Consider the following 25,467-nt stretch of genomic DNA (forward strand, 5'->3'; position numbering starts at 1 on the left):
TCAATGGGTCCTGCAAGTTTCACAGTGGATATATGGAAGTTATCATAATCTAATGCATGTCTGAGATCAAAGACAGGAGCTGCTTTCAAATGGAAAATCTGAAGAAGGTGATAATGGAAGCACCATTTAGAAGCTCTTCCATTCTCTGCAAACAGACCCTGCCACTCATTCATGGAAGCTGCCCTACGCCTAGCTAAAGATTTAACTTAGGATGAGGTGATGGAAGCAAAATTAACATTTTTGGGGTTTATCTTGTTTTTTCCTTTCAGTGGGAGAGTTTGTGAGTGATGCTCTTCTGGTACCAGACAAGTGCAAGTTCCTTCACCAGGAAAGGATGGATGTGTGTGAAACTCACCTGCACTGGCATACTGTTGCTAAAGAGGTATATTCATCTGTCTTAAAATTTCCCGCCTTCCTTCTTTAGATCTCTATCACTCTTCTGAGAGCAAGTTTAAATACAGCAGTGGCGTGTATGGAAAACATGGAAAGGAAAACAAAAAGCAATACTTACGAATGTTTGAGTGAATGATGTTTTGTTCTGATTTATAAGGTAGAAAATGGGAGTTGCTCTGCTGAGCACATCAGAGACTACTGTTGGATACTTAACATTGACCTTTGGACATTGACCTTGTTTCATGGCACTGGGTTTTTTCCTCACATCCGTTCACACACCCATTGTGTTTTCTTCCTTTTCTGGCTTCCTGTGTTAGCGGTGCTCTGGAACTAAAAATTGATCGCTGATGCCTAGGCTTTGCCTTTATCATCATCCCCAATATATTTGGTGTGACAGGTGCTTCACAGAGATCAAACCTTCAAAGAATGCAGCATGTGAAATTCAGCATAAAGGGCTAGGAGAGCTGATAAGACACAGGACTAACCAAAGAAATTTTGCAGTCAGGCACAGAGTTTTTACAATTTACCAGGCTTTACTGAAAACAGAAATAAACCTAATATTATAATTGCTAATGTGTTTTGGACATTTTTGTCCTTATGTAGAGAGGTTGTAGGAATACAACCTGAGATGAGCTTCAAAAGATTTCTTGCTGCTGTTTTGTTTGGAACATCTTTGTTTGTACGTTTCCCACCTTCTGGCTATCAAAATTGAAATGTGCTCTGCAGCTTTTCAGATTTTCAGTTCTTGCTTAAGTCATACTGTTGCCCCTCAAATGAAGTGTTTAAGGCACCAAACTCCATGCAGGCAAATTCTAGTCTGTTTTGTCCATGCAAACTTGGAATGGCGTAGCCTAAAAAGAACATAATCACTATGCACCATTAAACTATATTCCTTTTTTCACCTGTCCTACATCGCTGTATCTTTCTGTGCTATGCCACCGTATCTTTAAGGTGTAATTATGCACAACTGACTGTTTTCCAAACAAGGCTAGAAGGTACTGTTCTGGCGGAGATGTCAGACCAAATACAGTATGTTTCCAGTATAACAGGTATTTTAAATGTTAATCTATCTCGCAATGAACTCTTCAATAGCATTAATACATGAGTATCAGGATTAATACATCAAATTATTGTTCTGCCTTCAAGTTTTCTTTTTATGAGGCAAAGCCTGTGAAGATTTTTAGGCCAGAGGATATGGAGTTGTCATGTATGTGCGAGGAGACAAGTCTTTCTGTACTGGGAAAGACTAAAGGACAGGGGAAGGGAGAACTTGTTGCTTACAGTGGTCATGCAGACACAGGTAGGGTGCTACCTACAGTGCAGGTAGTGAATGCACATGTGATCACTCTGTGTCATGTTTCAAAACTCTTGAGATCATACAGTTCACCAGCTTCAACCTCCTAAGGCAGTACACAGCCCCTAATCAAGGTCTGTGGTGTTTTTTCAGCCTTCCTCCATGACAACATTGTTGCTGTTTTCTTTCTATTCTCTGTAGTCCTGTAGTGAGAAGAGTATGAATCTGCATGACTACGGCATGTTGCTGCCCTGTGGAATCGACAAGTTTCGTGGTGTGGAGTTTGTTTGTTGCCCACTAGCAGAGGAAAGCGACAATCTTGATTCAGCTGATGCTGAAGACGATGATTCAGATGTCTGGTGGGGAGGTGCAGATGCAGACTATGCAGATGGAAGGTAAGAGTGACAAGAACTTCAACTTGTTATCATCATCTTATTAAAACTGCCAAAAATCTGTCTAAAAGACCTCAGTTTGGAAGAGTCGCTTATAAATAAACTTGCACCTGCAGCGGTTGAAAACAGTGTTCTACTCATTTATTTTTAACTTTATACAGAAAAGCTTATTGTTAACATAGTTATTGCGCTTTTGATGCCTTCATCATTTCTTTAGTGCAAAGTATTGCCATGTTTATAATGAAAATGTTTACTTACTTTTTGACAACTAAATAGTAAATACTGTACTCTTAAGATGCTTCTCATGCAGTCTGGGGTACTGCAGCAAACACTCAGCCAACATAACTATTGGAGATTTTGAAACATCTTCATTCATAATAGGCATTAGTTTTGTGCTATTACTACCGTAAGAATATTTTTCTGCTGACAGTTGCTTTCTAAACATGATTTAAAAGCAAATTTGTTTTAGTATCTAGCCTTTGACAGATTCATGAATACACTGCTGTTAACATGGAGCATGGAGGCTTCATTTGCAAGACAGTGGTGGATGGGAAAATGCCGTGCTTGTCTTTACCCTTCAACATCCCCTGTGCACGTGGCTAATTTTGAGCCAAGTGTGGGTTCTAACTGTGTTGTAACTGAGTGCTGTGGTGCTGTCAAAGCCTTTTCATAGCATTGTCTTGAGTGTGTTAGCAGTTGTGAGAACAAAGTACAATGTTATGTCCTTGCAGCTGAATTCAAACAGCTAAGATGGCTTTCTTCCTAAAATCTTCATAAAATCAAAAAAAGATCTATGTTCAGATTGTGTTTGTGCTCCCTAGGCTTCCATTACTTTATACTGTGTTAATGCAGTGTTTCTACTTCTTAGGGGACGATACTGCATCTTTCACAAATGAGTTACAAAATCCAAAAGTTGGGGCTGATTAGAAGTGGTTTCAAGGAGAACCCTGAAAATAAAAGTGGGGTCCAAATGAAGTGAATAATGTGGAAAGTTAATAGTTCTGATTTGCATTACGTTTGGGCTTTTTAATAGTGCAGAAGGAAACAAGCTCAGGAACAATGTGGAATGGACAGAGATGGAATTGCTGTAATTTGGTGCAAAGAGATGGCATTAAGACAGTGAGAAATAAGAAGCCATGTCATAGTGGGCATCTAAATCTTTCCTGACAAAGGATTAGTGAGTGTTGAGGGAAGAGTTCTTTGTGAATAATGGAAGGATTTAATTAAAATAAATATTTCCCCACTGTAATTTCCAGTTTTCTCTCATGAATGAGAGTGAATGGTCAGGACTGATGCAAGAACCCTGCATCAATATTGCATCTTCTACCTTGATACCTTCGGGCTTTTTTCTGACTTGTACTTCCAACAGCTGTCAGTGTCATAATTTATAACCCTTTCAGTGGGATTAGTAAACCAGCCTTTGGACTGTTCCTGTGTCACTTCTGTACATTTTGTTTAGATTTTAACTGGAATATGTTCTCTCAGAATAAGATCTGAGTGCAGACCTTCTAATTGAGACGAATTTGCTTTTTTTCATCATATGTGTATACACAAATACATAATATAGATACATAGATCTGCCTTACACCTATTACCTGTCTTATATATCTTAGATTTATAATATGTACCTATACATAAAATACACATGAAAGAAAAGTTTTTTATCTGTCTGATCAAAGATTCCTGAAATACTTTACATAAAAGCTCACGGGTTGTATATAGAGTAGTTCTGTTTGTAAGACAGATATCCCATTTATTTCTGTCTTTTTCATGTTGGTCACTGAACATTTAATTTACTATTCTATTCCATTTTGTTCATCATAAAGCAGTTTCATATCTGAAGACGTGAGTTCAAGAATAACTTCATAAATTTTTTATCCTCTAGGAATAGGACCTGTAATTGCATTTGAATCCATTTCTGAAGTTCCTGCAAACACTGATTTTATTACTTTCCCCTCCCCACCCCCCACCCCCCAAAATGCATGCAAAAGGAAAATGAAATGGTCCTTTTATGGGGCATTTGTACTTGAACTGCAGATGAAGAGCCAAGCAATTTGTAGTTCTTTTACACTGACTCACTCATATTTCTTGCTGCCTCTTCAGCTTCCCAACTGCATTTAAACTGCGTGTAATGGAGCCAGAAATACTTTTGAAATTTAGTCATATAAAAAAAAAAAAGGTTACTCATTACTTATGCAGCAGTAGATGGTGGTTCAAATTTTGTGACTCTGTGTGTGTGTGTATTCATACATATAGAACATATGTTTGTGTGTATATAAATATAGATATGCCTTAGGCCTAAGCTGATTGTGAGGGAGGAAGGAGGAGAAAGGAAATGAAAAGTAGGAGGACAGTTTCCTAATGCTTAATTTCCAAAATTCTCTGCTATAATAGCATATAAAAGCACCTTTGTTTGAAGTGCTTACAAAAGTCCATTTTTTTTACTGTATAGGGGTGCTGTCGCACTGAGAATGCTTGCTTCCTTTTGAAGCCTTCCAGAGAGTTTTAATATCCCCTTGTGTGTAAGTTCGTCCCTGCTGTGACACTGTGAAGGGAAGAGAAGGCACTGCCAGCTTGTGGTGGCCACTGCCAGCCCCCTGCTCAGCAGCTCCTGGGCAGAGCCCTCTGTCAGAAGAGGTTTGGGGTTTCTGTGGAGCCTCTCTCTGGGCAGGGAGGGGGAGTATGCTGCTACCAGATCAGCTGGGCAAAGTATCCCTCAAAGTGTTTTCCTCACTGGGGCATCGTGATGGCTTTTACTTGGGTGAGTAAGTTGGGGCACGTTGTTGGTGTCTTCCAGTTGATGGCTTTTAGTGTACACAGGGTGCACTCCACATCAGGAGACACTGGCTGGGCATTTCAAGTGGGGGCACTCGCTCATTCTGAGGAATTCTTGTCTTTGCTTTGCCAGTTGTTTTTGTGGCTGCTGTTATAAGTACTGGAAAACAATTTTGTTAAAATTAGAAGATACCAACCGGTCCTTTAGGAGGAGGATTTTGTGCTGTTACTCTACCACAGGTTTGTGGCAGCAATTCCACAGAATTCCTGTTGCAGCAGTTACTGGATTGACTTTTTTTTTTACCCGTTTCTACCCAGAAGTCACAATTTCTGGCAACTAATTTTAGCGACTTCATGAGTACTTCAGTAATTGCCCTTCTGGGTTTTTTTGTTTCATTAAGATGTAGGTTTGGTTCTGTTGTACAAATAATAAGGCCCTGAAGATGCTTTTGACCGTGCTGCATATCTCAATGTCACCAGTATCTTGAATCACCGAGTGGTACAGCTAGAACATAACCCACTCCTCGCACCTAAGCAGAAAACAGTCTGGTGTAAATGACCCCAGCTGCAAGCTTGTCATACTCCCTGTTTCTCACATCTGGCTGTGGAGCCTTCTGTTCGATTAGCTGTGGGTTTGTCTCTCTCCCTGCCATACCACTCCTGGGGAGCAAAACCTCCAGGCTGGCTGCTTCATGCTCCCATCTCTGTAAAACGTCACTGGAAGATGTTGGGCACAAAGCTCTCCGTCAGTGTGGCGGCATGGTGACTGCTGCATGCCTTGGCACCTGGGCCTCCGCAAGAGCTGTGGCTGCTCTGAGACGCCCAGGACAAAGCGAAGATGACCTGTTTGAGGTAGAGGTGCCAACCTGAAAAGCAAATGATTATATCCTCGTCTCTCAAAGCACTCCTGTTGTGACAAAGCAGAATCCGACAAATGTAGGTGATGTGTTTTGAAGTAACTTTATACCTGAAACTACTCGGATCTAAATTTTAAAATATTTGCATTTATGAGTCTGAATATTTAGAAGAAACCACATTGTAGCCAGACATGTTGTAAACACCCTTTTTCAGGCTGTGGTGTGTTTTGACCCCCATCAGTTGTCTGTGGAGCACTGCATTTTTGTTTTGTTGGGGGTGTTTCCTTCTGCGCAGGAGGAAGCAGAGCTCGGCAGCTCGCTGTATCCACGCCGTCAGAGGGCAGGCGGAGGCACCTTGCGCTGCGGTGCCATCACGGGCGGACATTCTTCCTACCCAGTGTCCAGCCACCACCAGGGTCTGGGTGTAAAAGCATGTGGTTTGCCTCATGGTGTGACGTGGTGGCGGTACTTCGGGAAAGGAGGGAGGGTGTATTTTGGTGACAAGTGTGGTGCACCCCGTTTGTGTTCACGAGGCCAAAAGGGAGGATCTACCCGTGCTTTTGAAGTTGCATCATGTCATGCTTGTCCTGAAATAGCAGGTGACTCTAAGAGGTCACGAGCGTTTTTCAGCAGTGGCATTCCTTTGCTGTTATCCACACCTTTAATTAAAATTTACTTTGAAGACTGCCTGAGGGACAGCCAGATGCAGGTTCTGGCTTTCAATACAGATGCAGAGCTCTCCGTGCGTAGCTACAACTGTCAAGTGACCTGCAAGTTCTGGCTGCCCTTGAGACTCGGCACAGCCTCGTGGTCCTCCTGCCTGTACCTGGGCGCTTGCTGGAAGCTTTGGCGTCCTTGATGTCCAAAGTTGAACATACTTAGGGAGTGATGGCCAAGCTGGAAAATTCCAGGTTTTCTCTGTCTACATCTGCCCCATGCCTGCCTCTCCTCATCTTCCTGCCGCAGTGTGTGAGACCTCCCGGGCTGTCCTTCCCACTGGGAAAACAGGCTGCTCTCCTTTTCCTTCTTTCACAGCAGGGAAACTGAGGCACGATAAGTCTCACTGTTGAGAGTTAAAGAGAAAGCTTTTAAGTCCTGTGGCTCAGGACCAGAAAATAGTGCCTTAACTTCAGCCAAGTCTCATTTTTCTAGTCAATCTGAATATATTTTCAAGGTCTGAAGTAGGAGTTTTGATTTCTTACTGGTTTTCGCTCAGCACGTTAGGCCAGATGAGTTTTGTCTGTTCGATGTATAAAACATATGTTCAGGCTGATGTAATGATTGGGTAGTGCTGTAAATGTTGCGTTGTGAGGAGCAGTATATTGTAGGGGGTAGTATGTTTTATGAGGGTTTGGTTTACAGTTTCCCATAAACTTCTGCCAAGCAAAGTTCTATAGTTTGTTTGTACGTGCCATTAGAAGAGTTAATATGGTAGGGTTTTAACAATAAATAATCCAAAAGGATGCAGTCCACTTTGTGCTGATAATTAGGCATCTGTGAAGTAAAACTAAAACAAATATGTACTATATGGCATGGTAGTCGTGTTGTTCTTTGGTTTTGTAACCCTGTACCAGACTGAGCTTAGGGATGAATGCTCATCTCCCAAATGCTGAAAAAAAGCAGTTAAAAGTATGGTATCCTTTTTGTCTCCATAAACAGCACTTTTTTTTTTTACTTTTATCTTTTTGTGTGTGTGTGTGTCAATGGTATCTGGAAAAACTGACTTTTTTTCTGAATTGCCTTCTCCAACTCTAATGCAAGAAATCCTGAAAGGCTTTTAAAACTTGTCAATTTTTTTCTAATGGTGAAAACAGCGTTGTATATGTGCCTGTTATGCTGAATTGCTTCCAGGTGAGACCCTATGCTTTTAATTATCAGTCTTGTTCTAACATTTGGGGAAGAGGAGTCACAGGGCCCCAACAGAATTACTTTGCCGACTAATTAGTTAGGGATCCTTGCTTGGCATGAAGGAAGTGTATGTTCATTTCTTTAGCTTTCTTGCTGCTTTTATGTATTTATCTGTGACTTGTGTGTTGACATCTTTGTACCGCTTGTTTTACCTCGGGTCTTCCCTTCAGAAATGTCTGTGAGTTAACCTCAGCACCAAATCAGTTACAATCAAAATTCCCCAGAGTGCTATAATTAAATCAGGCTTTCACAAGGTGTGTTTAAATTGGCCGCGGTCATACAGTGCCCTGACCTGATAGAACAAACACACCGAGTCCTCGTGGTATGTCATGCTTCTGCTTTGACACAAAGTAGGCAGGCAGGCAACTGGGATGTCTGCCTGTGGTGCACGTTTATGAAAAGTGCCCGAGTCTAAATAATGACACATAAGCAAGTAAATTTAGTAGTATGCAAGAGTCAATGTAAGAATTTTAAAAGTCAAATTTAATGGGGTTTAGCAATTTCTTGTACTTGGGGAATTCTCTTTTCCTTTTGCAAGTGTAGCTTTGACTAGCTACTGCTGAATTCCCTTTATTTGGGTCTCTGCATGCCAGAGCAGTGGGAGATTTAATGCAGGCAAGTGTTGAGAAGCTGTTGATATTTTAATTGCAAATGCAGATGAAAGCAGTTAAGAACCGCCGTGCTGGTTGTAGCATTTAAGTGTTCTCTATGCTCATGGTGTTCATCAACAGGGACTATCCAAAACATGAAATCCTCTTACCCTGTTTCTCCCTGTTACATTGTCCTGTGTTCCTCTCACCGTTCTTTTTCCACTGCACATCTCTTCATCTGCCCCCAGAAAATGTATTTGGAAATATAGCATGGGAGTAGAGCCTTTAGGGGATTGTTTGACTCAGGCATATTTCTGGCCATTGCATGTTAACCGACCGGGGAGATTAAGAAAAAGTAACCAAAAAAATGCTGTAATCTTCCTTACCTATTGCTCTGACGGGTACTTTAGTCTCTTTGGCATTTCAACTACAGCTGGAAGAAACAAATATGGCTTGAACATGGAGGAAGAAAAAGGGAAAACTAGGAGGATTAAGTGGTGGTGTTGATAGGCATTGCCACTTCCTATTTCAGAGACAGACGGTTTCTGTGTTGTGTCCCCGGAGAGCCTTAATGGACAGGCTTTCAGCCCTACCTTTTGTTTTGGTGGTCAGCAGCTGAGTGTCCTTCGTTTCAGGGAGGCTGGCTTCTGACCCCAGCTGCGGCCCTGTGTGCCCTGGGCTGTCACAGTCCCCGTGCGGTGGGAAGTGCCGCATGGCTGAGGAAGAGTCAGACCCTGAGCAGTGTCTGGATATGGAGAGTTGGAGAGGAAGAAATCATGGGGGAAGGGGGGGTGTGCAGGTGTTTCCAAGATTCTTACTTGGTTAAATCCTTCAATTTCTGCCTGTTTTCTCATACTTCTAGTATGTAGTGACATTGTGTTTCTTGACCGTTCTTCCCTCCTCCTCCTCTTCCTCTCCCATTGATCCTACTGTTCATATTCTCTTACAGCGCTGAGTCAAAAATCTGAGGCTTAATTGGAATTCCAGCTCTGAGCCCAAAGATTTGTTTGAAGAATGTAGAAATGGGGTATCTGGAGTCCTTTTGAAGTTTTTGCTATTTTAAAGCTGAAAAACTGTTACTGATCAAGAAAAAGGAAAGTGCTGAAGCTAAATTCTTCATTGGAAACGTGCTTACTGGAGGAAAAATAAAATCAACATTTTTTTTGAGTATCATCTATTTTTGAGCCATCTTGTCACTCAAGTTAGACAACGAGTTCTCATTGATACCAGATTTTTCATTAAATTGGAAAGTCAGTTCTAAAATTTCAGTGAGAAATGCCCCAGTGGGACTCTCCTAAATGATTCTTTAGAAAAGCCAGAACATTAAAAAGAAAAAAAAAATAATCCACCCCCTAATCCCATGCACTTGAGGTAGTAAAGCTGAACCAGACGTGAAGGTGGATAAAGCGTCCGTACTGCACGTTCTGACTTAGAAGCAGGAAATGACTTGTGTTAGGATGGATAAAAAAATTCCCTTTTTCCATACTGTGCAGACTGAGATGTAGGCTGTTCATACCCCTGAAAACCTAAGGAAAACTGAGCCTTGTGCCAGCAGCGGTACGGGTGGTGTGCCTGTGGCGGTGGTTCAGGGTCGGCTTGGTGGGGAGTTCAGCAGTCTGTGACGTGGGAGCGGGAAAGGGTGCAGCCAGAGGCAGTGTTCTCATCAGCTGTCCTAATACAAATTGTTCCTAATTGGGAGTCAGTGCCCTAAAATGAACACTAGGAATTAGAAACTTGCTTAATTTTTCTCGTATTTTTTTCCCCTCCTCTGAAGTTTCCCATCAGTATAGGTTAACGCCAATTATTGAAATAGATTAATTTTGCACTAAGAGTTGTCTGTCACAATTGGTATTTTAGAGAAACTGAATTAATTTGGGGAGATAGTGTGGAAGGTGTTCTGAGTTTTGCAATATAATATTTCAGCTAATTGGTTGGAAGTTCATATCTTCTTAATTTTTGTAGCAGAACCATTAGAAAAAATGGTTTATATCTCTTCTAAAACATTATTAATGGTAGAGCTTATCTAAGAACTTCTGTGTTATTGTAAGTATTTTAATGATAAAACCTAATTGCTTTTCTTTATAAATTAAACTAAGGCATTACCAAATTGTAGGCATAATGTTACTGCTTATGTTGAGTAACTCCAGAAGTATTTTGTTCTATTTGCATACTTTATGTGCTATTAGCATATTCTGTGTCTCACATTCTTACAGTAATTGGGTTTGTCTCTCATGTTGGCTGTTACTTAATATTCCGATAGTTTATGGTATGTCTTTAATAACAATTTTTTTGCTTTTTAATGTGGAGGTTGTTAAAATAAAACTCAGAAAGCATAGAAACACCGGAGCATTAGTGACTCTAGAAAGACTGCTGCTAAGTGTTGGATTTCTTCTTAGGACAAGTAAAGTTAGAATGGATTTGATGAAACAGTGCATTGCTTTGGGAGGTAATTACAGTGATGCTGAGCTGGCAAATCCAATCACCATTTGAGTATAAAGCATTGACTGAAGTGATGGATGAGGCTATGGGTGGAGAGAATTGATCTAATTGAGGAAGTGATGAGTAGAAGATAACCAGACTTTCGTGACCCCTAATAAAAGCAGTTTGCTAGCTGTGCAGGCTGCCTGTATAGGACTTGAGTGAATGTTGAGCTTGTTTCAGGAGGTTCATGACATCAGACTTGCACATTTAGTAAAAAGCTGACTTTCAGAAAAGTTAAGGGTTTTTGACCTCACAAAACCAAGCCATTAACTGCCATGTTTTCCTTAAGTAGTAGGCAAAAAATTCTATAGGCAAAAATTTTAAGCTGTCAGTTGTAATGACTTGTGATGGCTGAAATGTGGGAAGGAAAGGTTTGGGTAGTAATCAACTCTATAAAACCCTTCTGATATGTCTGTAAAATGTTCTCAGAAGTTCTTGTGAAATTGTGATATATACCACCCCATTTCAAGCGCTGTACTATTTATAATGCATGAAAAAAATGGGAATTGAGAAATTTACAGCTGGGTTTTTCGATACATATTGTCACAGCAGCACAACTGTGTGCCAGTGAATGCATAGCTGGCTATCCCTCCATAAAGTTGTCTAGCAGTTCCTGCTCTGTCTTACCTTGCAGTGGTATTTACAGTCTGTACTAGAAATAAGAGCTCAGCAGTGGGGTGGTTTGTGGAAATTGAAGAATTCGACCTCTTGTGAGGCTCTGCTGTTAACAGCGCAGTGTAGTAAAGCATTTTGTGTAGTAAGTACTTTTTTTCCTGTGCCTTCTAACAAAGGCTACACACTTTGAATACATGGGTGAAACAGCAAAAACATATCGGGCTTTTTGTTTGCGAGATAAAGGGTTTCTCATCTTGAACACAAATGTTTTGGCTTTGGTTACATGATGACACGCCATTTCTTTACATGGGATCTCTATTTTGATCACTGCTGATGAAAAAAATAACACTCAAATTGTGGCCTGAGTGAAGAAGAAAAGGTTAAAACAGTAAAATGCTTTTGTCCAGGAGAACTGGGTCTATGCTTGCTTCTGCCATGAAAGTCTTCAGCTAGGCTTGGCGTGCTGTGGCCACCATAAAAAAACTTCGTGTGTAAGGTGCCCCTTTTTCTTCTGGCTGCATGAGTGGAGATAATCTGTTCTGCGGAAGTCCTGTCCTTTTGCAGCTGCTGCTGGTAGCAACTGTATTTAAAGATTAAGATGGCACATTCTTTGACAAATGGTATTCGCTGTCTTAAATTGAACATCCAGTCATTACATGCTTCTGGTATTTTTTTGTTTGCTTTCTCAATTGTAAAACAAAGTTACTCTTCCAGTTTTACCCTATTGTTGTTGTGTGAGGGTATCAAGACAACGAGTTCCACAAGCAGGGTAGGTACTTGGTTTGGTACGGAGTTCACACTGTCTGCCTGAGATCAGCTGTAGGATAGCAGGTTGGATGGAAACAAATGTGTTGTAACAGATCCAGATTTTTCTGCTGATTCTCAAGCTGGCTGTGGCAGGTGACCTTCATCTGCCCGCTTTCCCTTCACTCTGCCCACTTTCATCACATTCAGTCTTAATGCATTTCTGATGTCAAGATTTTGGATTTAGTATTGTCATCAGGCTCACAGAACCTGATTTTGTGTCTCTGCAGATGTTTACTTTTATAGTTTTTAAGTTTCTCTTTAGCAAAAAAAAAAAAAAAAAAAAAAAAAAACAAACAAAAAAACAAAGGGAGAAAGAGTACGGATTAAATGTATTATTACTCTGTCCTTCTCTAAAACTGACATACTTCTTGCTCAATCCTCTGTCTTCCAAAGAAAACTGTCAGAAGAGTAACACCAGCAGAGGGTTTGTTTCAAAGAGAAGACTAGGTGAGTTTTGAAAAAGTATTCTTGTGATCAGTCAACAGGTACCTTCTGCAAATGCATGAGATTAAATGTTACATGCTACCTTGTATGCCCATCTTTTTAAGCAGGTCAGCTATGGAAAGAAATTTCTAATGGTATGAAGTATACCTTCTTGTTTAAATATGAGAGGAAAGATAAATGTATCTACCAGAGGTAGCAGGGCAAGGAATGCATGTTTGGTTTTTATAAATATTTCATTTAAAAATTAGATTGAAAGAGTTTTAGTGCAACTTGTCTTGTTTTCTGTCGAAGTTAATGAAACCAAGTACATTTTTGGTATTGCTTTTGTATAAAAGTACTGTAAAAGGAAAGAGACAGTCACAGTCTGAAGCATGTAATTCAGTTGTTTGATAAGGTCTAAGAGCTCAAAAACATCTTATGTGACACTTCTTCAAACAGCTTATTTCAATTTTTTTTCCTCTTAGGAAATGTGAAAATAAGCATAACTGCAACCTCTTCAGTAAAGGAAAACAAAAAGGAAAGCAATTAGAGGTGACAAAATTAAGTCTGAAAAATGCTAGGCAGTATGAATTGCTCGTCCTGACTTGCTGTGCAATGGAAGGTGCCCATCTTGAGTTCTAAAAAGTTTAACAGTCTTTTAATAGGTGTTTATGTGTCCCAGTATCACATTATTTCTTGTTGTGAGATACCTGATTTACTAACCTAGTATAATCCAACCCTAATGAAAATAATTGTGGTGATTTTTAAGCAGTTTCAGCTTTTGTGGTCACTTAACAGACAGACCAGAAACGTTATTGCTGGGATATCTTGTGGGTCAGACTTTCAATTCTATAAATCACTGTAATTTTCCAGATTTTGAAGCCAATAAGCCATTTTAAAGATCAGTTATATAAATTGGAGGTCTGGCATAACACTTTTTCTTGGCTCTGTGCCTAATGTCACAACTGCAGTGCAGTTTAATTCTTGCCCTGCTGTCCATTCTCACCTCCTCCATGCTTCAGGAAAGTAGACTTTATTACAGCCCCCTACTCCTAGACTTTCAAGGTAAGTGCTGAAATCTTCATTTCACACTTGCGTTTGACTTCCTTTCCTCTCTTTTACTGTGTGAAAATTACTTTGGTAGTTTGTGTTTAAATTTACTACCTGGATACTCAGTTTCATGTAGTTAGTATACTCAGCTTAAGTCTTGAAGTCAGCTAGTGTACCAAAGCCAAAGGTAAATGGAAAGTACGGTGAGGTGAGTGCTCATGTGCCAAAGTGCACTGTTGGCTTAGGTTTTAGCTCTAAGTAGTTCCTGTGTTGACTCGTATGTTTAGTTAGTGACACTATTCAAAGGAGTACAGTGGTGGGATCAAACCTGGTTCCTGAGAAATCTTGTCCCTTGGTAGAACTTTTTCTAGCATGCAAGGTTTGGAAAAAAGTTAGGTGGAAAATACCCAGGCCTCTGATGCGTAGGTTTGCTGATGGAGAATGTATTCCCTTGTCTGTAGGCCTTCTGATTTGCTTTTAACCAAAAGTCTGGTGATTAGGCCATCTCAAATGCATTTATGTTCTTGTTTGGGTTCCAAGCATATGTCCTACTCCTGCAATTTTCTTTGTTTCTGTTGTGCATTTTCTTTTAAGGCATTTCTCTTAAGGTGTATAGAGGCTCACAGCTGGATCTGTCCATTTCCACTCCCACAGTTAAAGAACTTTGTGCTCTGGAGCTTTCCTGTACATGGGGATAAGTATGTATCTGTGCTCATCGGATCACCTGCTGGAAGCAAAGCAAGACCCAGTCCCATCACATGTTTCCTGGAGTTAATTTGGAGGAGCTGTAGAGGCTATGGTGGGGGTGTGTGTGCGCACTTTTGGGAACCTGAAGCACAAGGGGCTGGAAACTGGGATGATGGCATCTGCAGTGGGTAAAAGTTACAGATACATAAATTAGCGTCAGCTTGGCCTGTAGGGTTGCAAGTTATGTGTAGTAGTTGCTTCTCCTATACTAATTCCCACAAGTATCTAGAGCCAACATATATGGCCTTGCACTCTGTAGGCGGACAGCAACTGTTTTGGTTCCTCTCCTAGAATGAGTTTCCCCCCACCCAGCTATTTGCCCAGGCTTGGTGGCTGATAAAAACTGCAATCCAGATGGAATCTATTTGCAATAAAATACAGTTGCAAAGTGTAGTGAATGCTAATCTTTCCAGATATTGAAACACCTGTCTTGAACACCTTTTCATATTTTTTTTTCACCCACTAATGGGGTATATGTTTTTGTTCAAGTTACTTGGCAAAAGTCATGGTTCAAATACATCCAAATGGATGAGCATTTACTGCAGACAAGCATGAGCTGCTTCCTAATAGCAGTAATTAGTCGGCAGTTACCTGTTATCCTAAATTGAAAGCTTTGCCACATTTTTGTCTGAAATTAATGGTTGCAGACAGAAACCTCTCAGAGAGTAGCTTATGCCCCATGAGTTCTGAAACACCATTAGAAAGGAAACTCATCGTCATTCTCATCTGTGTTCTGCCTCTGTCCCTGTTGAAAGTTACTGGAATACAGAAAACAAGCTTTCATTTACTAACATTTTTTTATTTCTTGAATGGCAAGAGGTAGCCCAATCTGCTTTGCTTTGTTTTCCTTTATCATTTCTTCAGTTTTACCTTTACAAAGTAACAGAATGATGCACACTTCTGAGTGAAATGGATAAATAATACATTGGTACCAGCTCTTAACTGTAGTGCTGGATTGAGAAAAGGAAGTTATTAGATAACATTAAAGATCCATGATTTAAACCAGGGCTCCTCACACTTTTTAACGAGGGGGCCGGCGCACGGATGCAGTGGCAGGCCGTCATCTGCGGCTGCTTGGTTCCCCCCCCAGCCCCTGGCGGGGGGGACAGGGGGGTCTGTAAATACCGGGGGCCGGATTGAGGACCCTGGGGGGCTGTATCCAGCCCGCGGGCCGTAGTTTGAGGACCCCTGATTTAAACATTGCTTGTAACTGTGTGCTTAGGTGCATACTAGGAGGAGCTGTACAGTGGTATGTGTTTTAAAAGCAGAAATACAGCCATCGGAATGGTTGGTATGTTTCTGTTGGAGTCAGTGGAATCAATTACCTCTTACGGCTGCCTGGAACCCCAGTGTGTCCATGGCATTGGAAACGTATCTAAACCCACCAAACTTCAAATGCCTCGTTTCACCATACACAGGGGTGCAGATGATTGGTATTAAACACCCAGTATGCTACTTAAATGCTCAAGGGAAGCATGGTTTCCATTATAGGGGGAATGGATGTTAATATTTCGTAGGTGAGGAGATCGAAACAGAAGGTTCAAAGCCATGATAACTTCTGCGTCCACCATGAAAGTAAAGTGCTGGCCCTCCTTGCCAAAAGGCTCTACTGACAGGAGATTGAGAGATACTAATGTGTGCATGTGTGCATGCAAGTATTTTCATGGCTGCCTTCAAGCCTAACAGTTTACCTCTGCTGTTTATTGCTGAACTGTTAAATTCAGATGATGGTAATACAGCTTTACAAATTTGTGAACTTGTCAGTGTATCAAGTAATTCTTTTGAGCAGCCTTTGAAAACCACTGTCATCAGCACCACTAAGATAAAGCGAAATGTCAACAATTTCTTGTAAACGAGACAGTGCAGTCTGTGGTGCTAATAAAACCCTGGCTGGGATGGTATCAAGGGAATATATAGAAAAAGCTGTCAAGGTATTGTGGTTCCAGGAGAAACAAACTGAGTCATACTTCTTCACTGAAGAAGGTGAAATGTAATAATAATACCAAGAAGTAAGCACACCTGCTGTGCATAGTAAATAAACCTCCAAGTCTTTTGAGAAAAACGGTAGTATCCACACTCATTTGGTAGTAAAAATTTGTTTGAAAACAGTGGTTTAAATGGAGTACTGAGGTGAAAGGTGTGCAAAAGTTAGATGTGTTGTCTGGGAAATAGCACTGTGGTGGTGCTAATTGAGAAATGTGAATGGTACCAGAGCATTTAACATGACAGGGAGAAACAGCTGTGCAGGCTGTGCAATGCAGTGTGCTTTGCCCCCCTTTGAAAAGCTGATGCTTTATTCCAGATGTTGTAGTGTAAGTTAATTGCCTTCTCTGTTGTTCTCTATCATCCCTCTCGTGTGTGCGCTTTTTAAAGAAGAGCCAGGATGGTAGCCATGGTTAAATCCAAGAAAACAAAAGCACATTTTTTCATGTTTATTACAAGACATAGTACCTTTGCTATAGTAAAAATATGCAAAGTCCACCTGCTGTCTTTGTTTGCAGCAGAAGCACAGCAAGATGTAGCGTTGTTTATACTAAATGCGGGCCTTCAAGCATGAGGCTCAAAGTCCCCTGATTACTGACAAACACCGGGAGCCCCCCTCCTTCCTTGTGGCCCTGGGCCCCTGAGGAACGCTGCGCAGGGACTACTTGGCATTGCTGATTTTCTCATGTCTGTCATAACCGTGGCCTCTTGGGATGATGTGGTCATCTTCTGTTCGCACTGTTGAGCAGTGACTGACTCGTAGGAGTGCGTGACTTAGTGGGTAGCCTTGATAACCAATGTGAAACTGTTCTGTTGTCGCTGTTAGGCCTTGCTAGGATACGTCCCTGGCTGTTGTGTATTCATGCTGTTTGGTCTGTTACACTGTGCGACATAGCTGAGCATGATTAAAGCATCAGAATAATGCCAGGACAGTCAGTTTCTGGTAGTTGGCTTCATTCAAGAAGAAACTTTTTAAAAGAGCATCCCTTCTCTTTTGAAGAGAGCACTAATAGGGGAAGAGACTAACTGAGCACTGTATAAATAAAAATAAAGTAGGCAGCTAGAAAAATAATTACTTTTAGAGAAAGCCTGGAATGCTTCTTCAGAACCTGATACAGCTTCACACTTTGTACAATGAAAGTTTTTAAAGCCTGTTAAATAGGGAAATGACTTGTAAAGCCCAATTTCAGGTATCTTAATTCACCTAAGTATATAGCAAGACTTTCATTTCCATTTAGGTATCTAAATCTAAGGCAAAACCACTTCTGTTTTCATTGTTCTTTTTTCTTGAAACTTGTAATAAAATATAATCCGGTGAAATACTACCCTTGTGATTTGAGTCTTGCAGAATATGTTGCTAGCAGAAAAACGATTTTCCTAGGAGTGATCAAAGTAGTAGAAAGAATATTCTACTAGTTTTGTGCTAACTTTTTAGAATATTTTCAGGAGCCTGATGCCATAAGTTGTTGTAGTCTTTCATCACTTCTGGGGTGTTTTTTCACATTCTCAGATGTCTAGTTCTTCAGCAAGCAGCAAGTCATAAAGGGAAGTAGGTGGGGGCTATCCTTTAAGCATTTACTTCTGGTAAGCTACTGGAGAAGAAACCAAGGCCCGCTGATGGCAGGCACAGCCAACCAGTGCACACAGAGAATTGTCTTCCTTCATCCTGCCCCATTCACCATCATATCCAAAAAAAAAAAAAAAAAAAAAAAAAAAAATCTTGGCCTTGATGCTGAGAATTTCCCAGCAAAATACTGTGAACTGACATAGCCAAGTTGATTGCTTTTGTATAGCTAAGAACAGATGGATAGTGGATGCACACATACAAATTATTTTTGAAGAGGCTTTCCATGTGACTAATTGACTTTCCTTTGTTTATTAGCTTGTTTTTGTTATCCTTCTTTAACTTTATGAGCTTGCCAATATCTGAGAGTGATCATTCATGTGAAAGGAAGAGGAAAAATAATCACAGGTTTTTTAAAGCACGCTGTGTTCGTAGCTTAGGTGAGAGAAAGACAGAGAGCAGCTTTCTTCAGTGTTGAAAGGCATATGGTGTCTAATGCTCTTGATCAAAATTTGTATGTCTTATACTTGGCACGTCTAGTTTAAATGTCTAGCTAGCCAAGTCTAGATGTCCCTTAACCTAGAGATCAGAAACATACTGGGTTTTACAAATCCACCTCACTCTTGCAGTTGAAAATGGTGTATGTGTAGCATTTATTTCATGTTCATAAATAAGTGGTAAGAAAAATAAAAACAGAAGAAATATGCTGTTCAGAAAGGAGTTACTAAAAATAAAGTTGGAAATTTCAGACATACTGAAATTAGATTTCCAGGGGGAAACCAGAGTGGCAACGGTGAGATTTCTGAATCAGTTTAGAAAACAAGAAAAATTAAGAGAAGAATCCAGTGGCTTTGTGCTCTTTTTTCAGTCTTTCTCTCATGTAAATGGAAACAGATGACCTGTTATGCAGCCTCTTCTGCAAGGTAGTTTTGCCACATCCATTTGTATAACCTGCCTGGGCTTCCCCCAGTGGAGAGCTTCACTATTATCTTAAATCTGCAATGTGTTTCTGGAGGCCACATATTTGGGGGAGAAGGGAACAGGGGATTCATTCGTGTTTGAAAGACTGAAGTAGAGTTAGCTTTCTCCTAGTAGTCAGGCTTGTGACATACAAGTTTTTTATCATTATTTCTTAACTTCTTCTTAATATCCTATTAAGAAATATCATACTGCCCTCCTTTTTGCTCTGAGTTTGCTTTCAAAGTTGTAGTAGGCAACATATTATAAAATGAAATATGAGAGGTTTGACCCTCAAAACGAGGTAAAGGAGAGCAGTTGTTAACTTCACCTAAAAGGCTGTTCAAGCATATGCAATGCTATGAAAAAGATGCAAAACCACTTGCGTATGAAGGTGACAAAGAGTCACCACATGTTTGAATATCTAAAGATCATTTATTCATTAGTAGTAAATTTCAAGTAGATCAGATTAACAAACCTGAAACCTTGCCACAGCTGGGCACTGAGTTAGGAAGCATTCAAAAGAACGGTAGCAGTACCCAAGAGTACAGTTTTTGGCTTGTGGCCTATATCATTCAGAACTAAGAGTGATTCCAGAAAATCCTTAACCTATTAAGCCACCCAATGCATTTGATAGTCAGCTTCAGTATTTTCTCCTGTTGTCCAAGGCTGTGGATTTTAGGCGGCTATATGAATTTAAAGCACCATGATGGACAACAATATTTAGCCCAGTAGTTTGGGATTTCTTTGTGAGCATAGGGATGCATGTGTTGCCACCCTAGTACACATCAGTACCATGGGTCTTTCATGGAGGCCTTGCGCATCAACTGTACAGTGATGCTGGTAGCGTAGCACATCTGAGCTGAGCTTGCTGTGCTGGAGATAAAACCTCAAAGACAACAATCAGCTAAGCATGAGCTGCAGCATCAACGTGTCAACTGTCTCTGTCCTGTCCTTTGTGAAAACAGACAACTCTGCATGGTTCTTGTTCAAGTGGCTTTTCCATTCACCACAAAACTTTTAACAACAGAACAAAAAACTCAGCAGTCAGTGTAGACAATTTCACATCACTTTAGCACTTGCCTGTCTTTCACAGAGGAATACTGAGGTAGTCCACAGTGAACCTCTGGATGTCTCCTGGGTGAGTGAGTCCTGAGGAGCTCTTTTGCTTCCATGTGCATATCAACCGAATGCATTTTGAGCTAATTTGAGCTGCTTTCAAAATAAAAATTGATTTGTTGACAGTTGCTTGGAGCAAGCATGTTTGGAGTGTTATTCAGCTGTCAAAATAGGGTATTGCTGATGGGGATTCTTTTTCCATCCCTGTGCAAAAGGAGGAGCTCCAGTCTTGCTAGTTTTCTCCTGCATTGCTAATGTTGACTTTTGGGGTTTTTTTTAGCATTTCTGACTTCTTACTTGTTGGGATGTTTCAGAGCCCCTGATTCTTTCTTTTTTATTTAAAGGGAGGGAAGAAGACAGAGAAACAGGTAACTTCTTGTCCTTACAGAGTTTCTGAACAAAGTGTTCTCTGTTGTTATCCTGAAATAATTTCGTTGCTGACACATCATTATATATTTCTTTATTTAGTGATGATAAGGTAGTAGAAGAACAACCAGAGGAAGATGAAGATCTAACTGTTGTGGAAGATGAAGATGCTGATGACGATGATGATGATGGTGATGAAATTGAAGAAGAGACAGAGGAAGAGTACGAGGAGGCAACTGAAAGAACTACCAGTATTGCAACTACTACTACCACAACTACAGAGTCTGTGGAAGAGGTTGTCAGAGGTAAATTTGTGGGCATTTAGCTTGGGGCTGGAAAGCTGATCCTGCTGCTTTGCATGTTTGCCCTTTACAACAAAAAATGTTCCAAACAGCAAAATATTTTACGTTGCAGCATTATTATGCTTTGGCTTCTGTAATATGCATGTTGGATCCCCTCCCCTTTCCCATTACAAATATTCTTGGGAGGTGTCTATGAAGTGTGGTTGTGGATGATGTGGATGGAAGCAGAAGGGTTGGTTTAATTTTAAAGGGACATTAAATAAAATTTTACTGCCATGCGTGGCAAATAACGCTGGAAGAGTATGTGTGTGGGTTATCATGTGCATGTGCTGCAGAAGGATGGAGAGTGTCGGTTCAGAGCAGAAGGTAGCACTAGCTGGTTTGGTGTCTTCTATTAACAACAGTGATTAGTCATTTTGTGTGATTTCTGTTATATACCTGTTTCCAGTATTTCTCCGTGAGCTAGTAATTCAGTAAAACTAGGTGAATTTAGAGATAATTATGTAGAAAAGTGAATTTAACTAATGAGTTGTATTGAACAGGGGAGGAGGAAATAGGAATGCATTGCCCAGAAAAGAAATCATGAAGGGAGAAAGAATTCTTAATTTCTAAAATGTGTTTTTCATGATATTTTGTAGCTATTAACATAACTGCATTTTAAGCTTTGAATTTTACCCTAGTCGATGGACACCATAGTAACATGCTTTTAAATACCACATTTCTCCTGTGATACATATTTGAATAAATTGTCCTTATATGTCTATTTTAATAAGTACAATTTGATACGGTGTAAATCTTAGTAAGATAGATGCTGTGTTTTCTACAGTGCTTACATCTTTCCCAGTAAGTGCTGGAGATTATGACAGAAAATGAGATTAAAGGCTACAGTTGAAAAGAAAGGAGTTGGGACTTGCAGGAGGCAGAGGAAAAATGGCAGCGATTGGGGCAGTCATGGAACCAGACAGAAAATAACCACTCTGGCTCCTTTCCTCTCCCCTTGCTTTCCCACTCACCCCCTGCCTCTGGGGGTGCTTTGACTGAAGTGTCAGCAGAGTCTCCCGTTTCACATGTGACTCTCTAGAACTGTTGTGCCAGCGTTTGGTGGAGCGGGTGTGGAGCAGAGGGCTGCCAGCCACGGTGCATCACACACGCTGGGGACAGAAGGATGCCCAGGGGATGCTTTGGATGCTACTTCATTTAGGTTTTTCTGTTAGGTCTACGTGCAGATAAGCTCGCTAATCAAAAGCGCTAATGCTTTGCTGAAATCACTTGCAAATGTTTCTTTCTAAGGCTGGCAATGCAGTCTTGTGCATTTCTGTCTTATATAACTGTGTTGAGTGCTCTGCTCAGTTATGGGAGAGCCATTCAGTGAGGAGGGGGCGGAAGGAGATTATGTTTAGATCTTTAAACCAATTAAATATATTTCCATATGTGAGCTTTCACCACCTGGGGATAAAACGCCCTGTTCTTGCTGGTAAATGAATACTGAGAGAGAATTTAAAAAAAAAAAAAAAAAAAAAAAAAAAGTAGTACACTTGACTTTAATGGGATTTTGGATGAGTGGAAATAAGGACAAATTAGGTAGAACGTGTTTCTTTTACTGAGGTTGACATTTCAAAGAGGTTAAGATGTTTAGCCTTCAGGAGAGTTGTGTGGAATAATATGAATGTAAAATACAAAAGAGATGAGGCAAACTATTGAAGCCACCTTTTAAAAATCCTTTAGAAATGTATATGCTTGTAGCTGATAATGAAATGCTATTGTGCTGTTTTTCCCCCAGTCTGAAATTTCCCACCTTGGCAGACTGTGAGTGAAATCGGTGTTTCTGCAAGGGAGGTGAGGGCAGTCTGTTGCCGATACAAGTTTTCAGCACGGTTCTGCCACAGCCCTTTGGACTTTCTGACCTCCAGCCCTCCTGGGGCACAGGGGGTGCAGAGACAGTCCCTGAATGTGTGTAACTGGTGTCTGACAGAGCTGCACTATGCAAAATGCTTGCTTAGTTCTAAATGTAGAAGTGTCCAGATAACTTACGGTCTTGGCCCTTGCTTTTACTTCCCTTGCTGTACTTGAGAGGAAGCTTCCTACAGGGTCCCTGTGCTCCTGATCCAGCCAGCAGATCCAGCATAGGAACTTCTGTGGTGAGCATCTGCTGTTGTCCTGCTGTTGCAAACAGAAAAGTTTGTCGCTGTCAGTGAATATGAAAGAGGCAGAGGTACCTTGTAGACAATGTATGTATTAAGAAGTGGTCCATTCTGTGGAGACACCTTGAAGGCCTCTCCAGATGGATTTAAGTGTCGGAGCTTCATTCTTAGGGACGTGAGCTCTGTTCAGGCTACTTTTCCCAAGCATTAGCCAGTGCAGCTCATACAATGTAGCCTAGGATGCTCTTCACAGACACTTTACAGCCAGTTTTATGTACGCTTTGTGAAGCTGTAGCTAATATTATGTCATTAGCATGAAAGAGCACAGAGAGCGGGTTTGCCCGGTTTGAGAGGAGTTTGTGAAATCAACAAAGAACAACTGTTCTAAACACGTACAGTAGGATGTAATTGTGGGCTGGTACTGAGCGCTTTCTCTCCCAAATCAGTGAAATTATTGCCATCAACCATAAATAATTGAAAAGCATAAGTGTAATGTTATACTTTAAAGGCACTTGAGCTATTGTAGAATCAATTTTTCAGGCAATTTTATTTCTATACATATTTCAATGAATCGTGATCAAAATAGCAATAGTAAATCCACTCGCAAACTTATTTTCAGTGAAAGGGAAGTTAGTCTTGCCTCAAGAATGAGAGAGGTCATTGGCGGGAGGACAATCTTTTCATTCAGTTTCTGCAGTAACCGTATTTTTACAAGCTATAGTGTTTGTTAGAAAATGTGAATAAACTTTCCGTAGCATAAAATACTATGCCAGTATTCACTTTCCTAACTTTTGTGAGGGACCATCTTTACTCTCACGTCATATAGAGTAGAGCAGCAGACCCAGTTTAAATGTTCAGATATGCTCTTGCTGGGTTTTACATGTTAAATCCAGCAGGTTGTGTGTCTGAGGTTACAGGGATCCAGATGGTGAGATTACTGTCATCTACATTTTTCGCCTTCAGTCACTGGAAGATATTATCACCAAATTTGTGCTGAAGAAAGTGTGGCTCATTTATGAAGCCCTGCAGGGAGACTGTGGCTCTTGCCTTTTCTCTCTGCGAGGAGCAAGGGAGGTACTCTGCTGGCCAGGATTTAAGCAAGGGAGCAGTTTGATTTCTGCTGTCATCATTGCAGTGTCACGGGTTGCAGAGCTGCTCCTGAGGCATCCAGGCTCCAGGTGATTCATCCAGCATGTGACTGAAGCAAGCAGGAGCGCTGCTCCCTCCTCACGTGCAATTGTTTGTGATTTTGTTTCTGTTCTCCTTCAGCACAGTAGGTGACAGGAAAAATCAGTCTCTCTTGGCGTACAACAAAGACTAAGCAATTTCAGCTTAGTGCTTCCCGTCAACATAGCAGTCAATCGGGTCTCATTTAAAGGAGAGCAGCAGGGTCAGCGCAGCAGCCTGGCAGAAAACATTTGGCAGCTTTTTTGCATACCTATCAGCAGATGCGGGCAATTCAGCAGCATAAGCTTGACCTGCCTCATCTAGCGTATAATGTTGCCCTTTAGCAGTTGGTTTTGCTTTCCCTAATTCAGCTGGATTTCTTTAAACAGTTAGGAAAGAATTTAAGCAGTGCTGCTTGCCGTGACATTTTAACTTGTGTTTACAATCTGGAGTTGCAAGGAAGAGGCCATATGCTGGTTTCCCAGCGAGAGAAAAGTAACCTAATGTTTGTATGGTAGCTCTTAGTTTTATTGATCCTAGCATAAGGTCTTTTTGCTGAAGATTTTTATGTCTAAAAGGCTTTAGATCCATTCAGTGACAGCTACCATCTACCCTAAGGCAAGGGAGGGTAACGCTGGTTGCTAGACCTATCAGCTGTAAATTTTGGAATAACATTAGTAGTATATGCTAGATTAATTGGGCTTTTCTCCACCTTCCATAGCTTTGCCTTGCTTCCTTCTTTGAAAGGTTATTATCTTTCCTTTGAAATAGTAGTTCCCTGTTCTTCATTTGCTTCAAGACTGTGCAGTATGCTTTAGTTGGAAAGTGATACTGTGTGATTGTATTCCATATTAAGAAAACATAGGTAGGTTGCTATATGATTAAGTATACATTGTGGTAACTGCTGGTTTTTTGTTAGATCTTCATTAAGAATGATAATCTACTTAACATATGAACAGGAGCTGATAAATTTAACCTAATGGATTTGCATTAAAGTAACTGATAGCTTTTAATTAGACATTACAATTTAAAGCATAGCTATTCCACTGTAATACAATACTTAAAAATATGTTGCAATTAGAAGAAATCTTTTTTTATGATCTAGTAATCTTGTTGATGGAAAAGCAGTCAGTATATTATTACTATTTTGGGTCAAGGGCAAAAGTACTGAAATACTAAATACAGTAATAGTTATGTTTTATGTAAGGTTGGAGGGTGGAGAGTGGTTTCATTTGAAAGATATGTTGCCAGAAGAAATCCCCCAAGAATCTGTTTCTCTACAGAAAATGTTATTTTACTATATTGAAGCAATAATTAGTTGAATATTTTGGTTTGCTGTGTAAAAAGACTGGAATGCACTTTCGGCCTAATCCTCATATTCACTGTCTGGCCCTGTTAGCATAATCATGATGTTATGTGGAAATGATACCTTTTCTAAAATACACTTAAATTCATGAAATTTTTTTGACCTACATTTAAAATCAAACCGGGCTTTTTGTTTGGGTTCTGGCTGTCAGGAGTAACTCTATGGCACCT

The 25,467-nt window shown here is 40.5% G+C and overlaps 1 protein-coding gene across 5 annotated transcripts in view; it reads left to right on the top strand.

Annotated features, from left to right (window-relative positions):
• APP (amyloid beta precursor protein) overlaps positions 1-25,467 on the top strand; it is a 229,270-nt gene that overhangs the window by 112,874 nt on the left and 90,929 nt on the right. For all 5 annotated transcript variants that reach the window (XM_080374444.1, XM_080374445.1, XM_080374447.1 and 2 more), the window contains exons 4-6: positions 270-382; positions 1,889-2,082; positions 20,424-20,626. In XM_080374444.1, coding sequence (XP_080230570.1) covers positions 270-382; positions 1,889-2,082; positions 20,424-20,626 — 510 coding nt within the window. The remainder of the gene's footprint in view (positions 1-269; positions 383-1,888; positions 2,083-20,423; positions 20,627-25,467) is intronic.

The sequence above is a fragment of the Falco punctatus genome (assembly GCF_963210335.1).
Source record: "Falco punctatus genome assembly, chromosome: 2".
In the NCBI taxonomy this organism is placed as follows: domain Eukaryota; kingdom Metazoa; phylum Chordata; class Aves; order Falconiformes; family Falconidae; genus Falco; species Falco punctatus.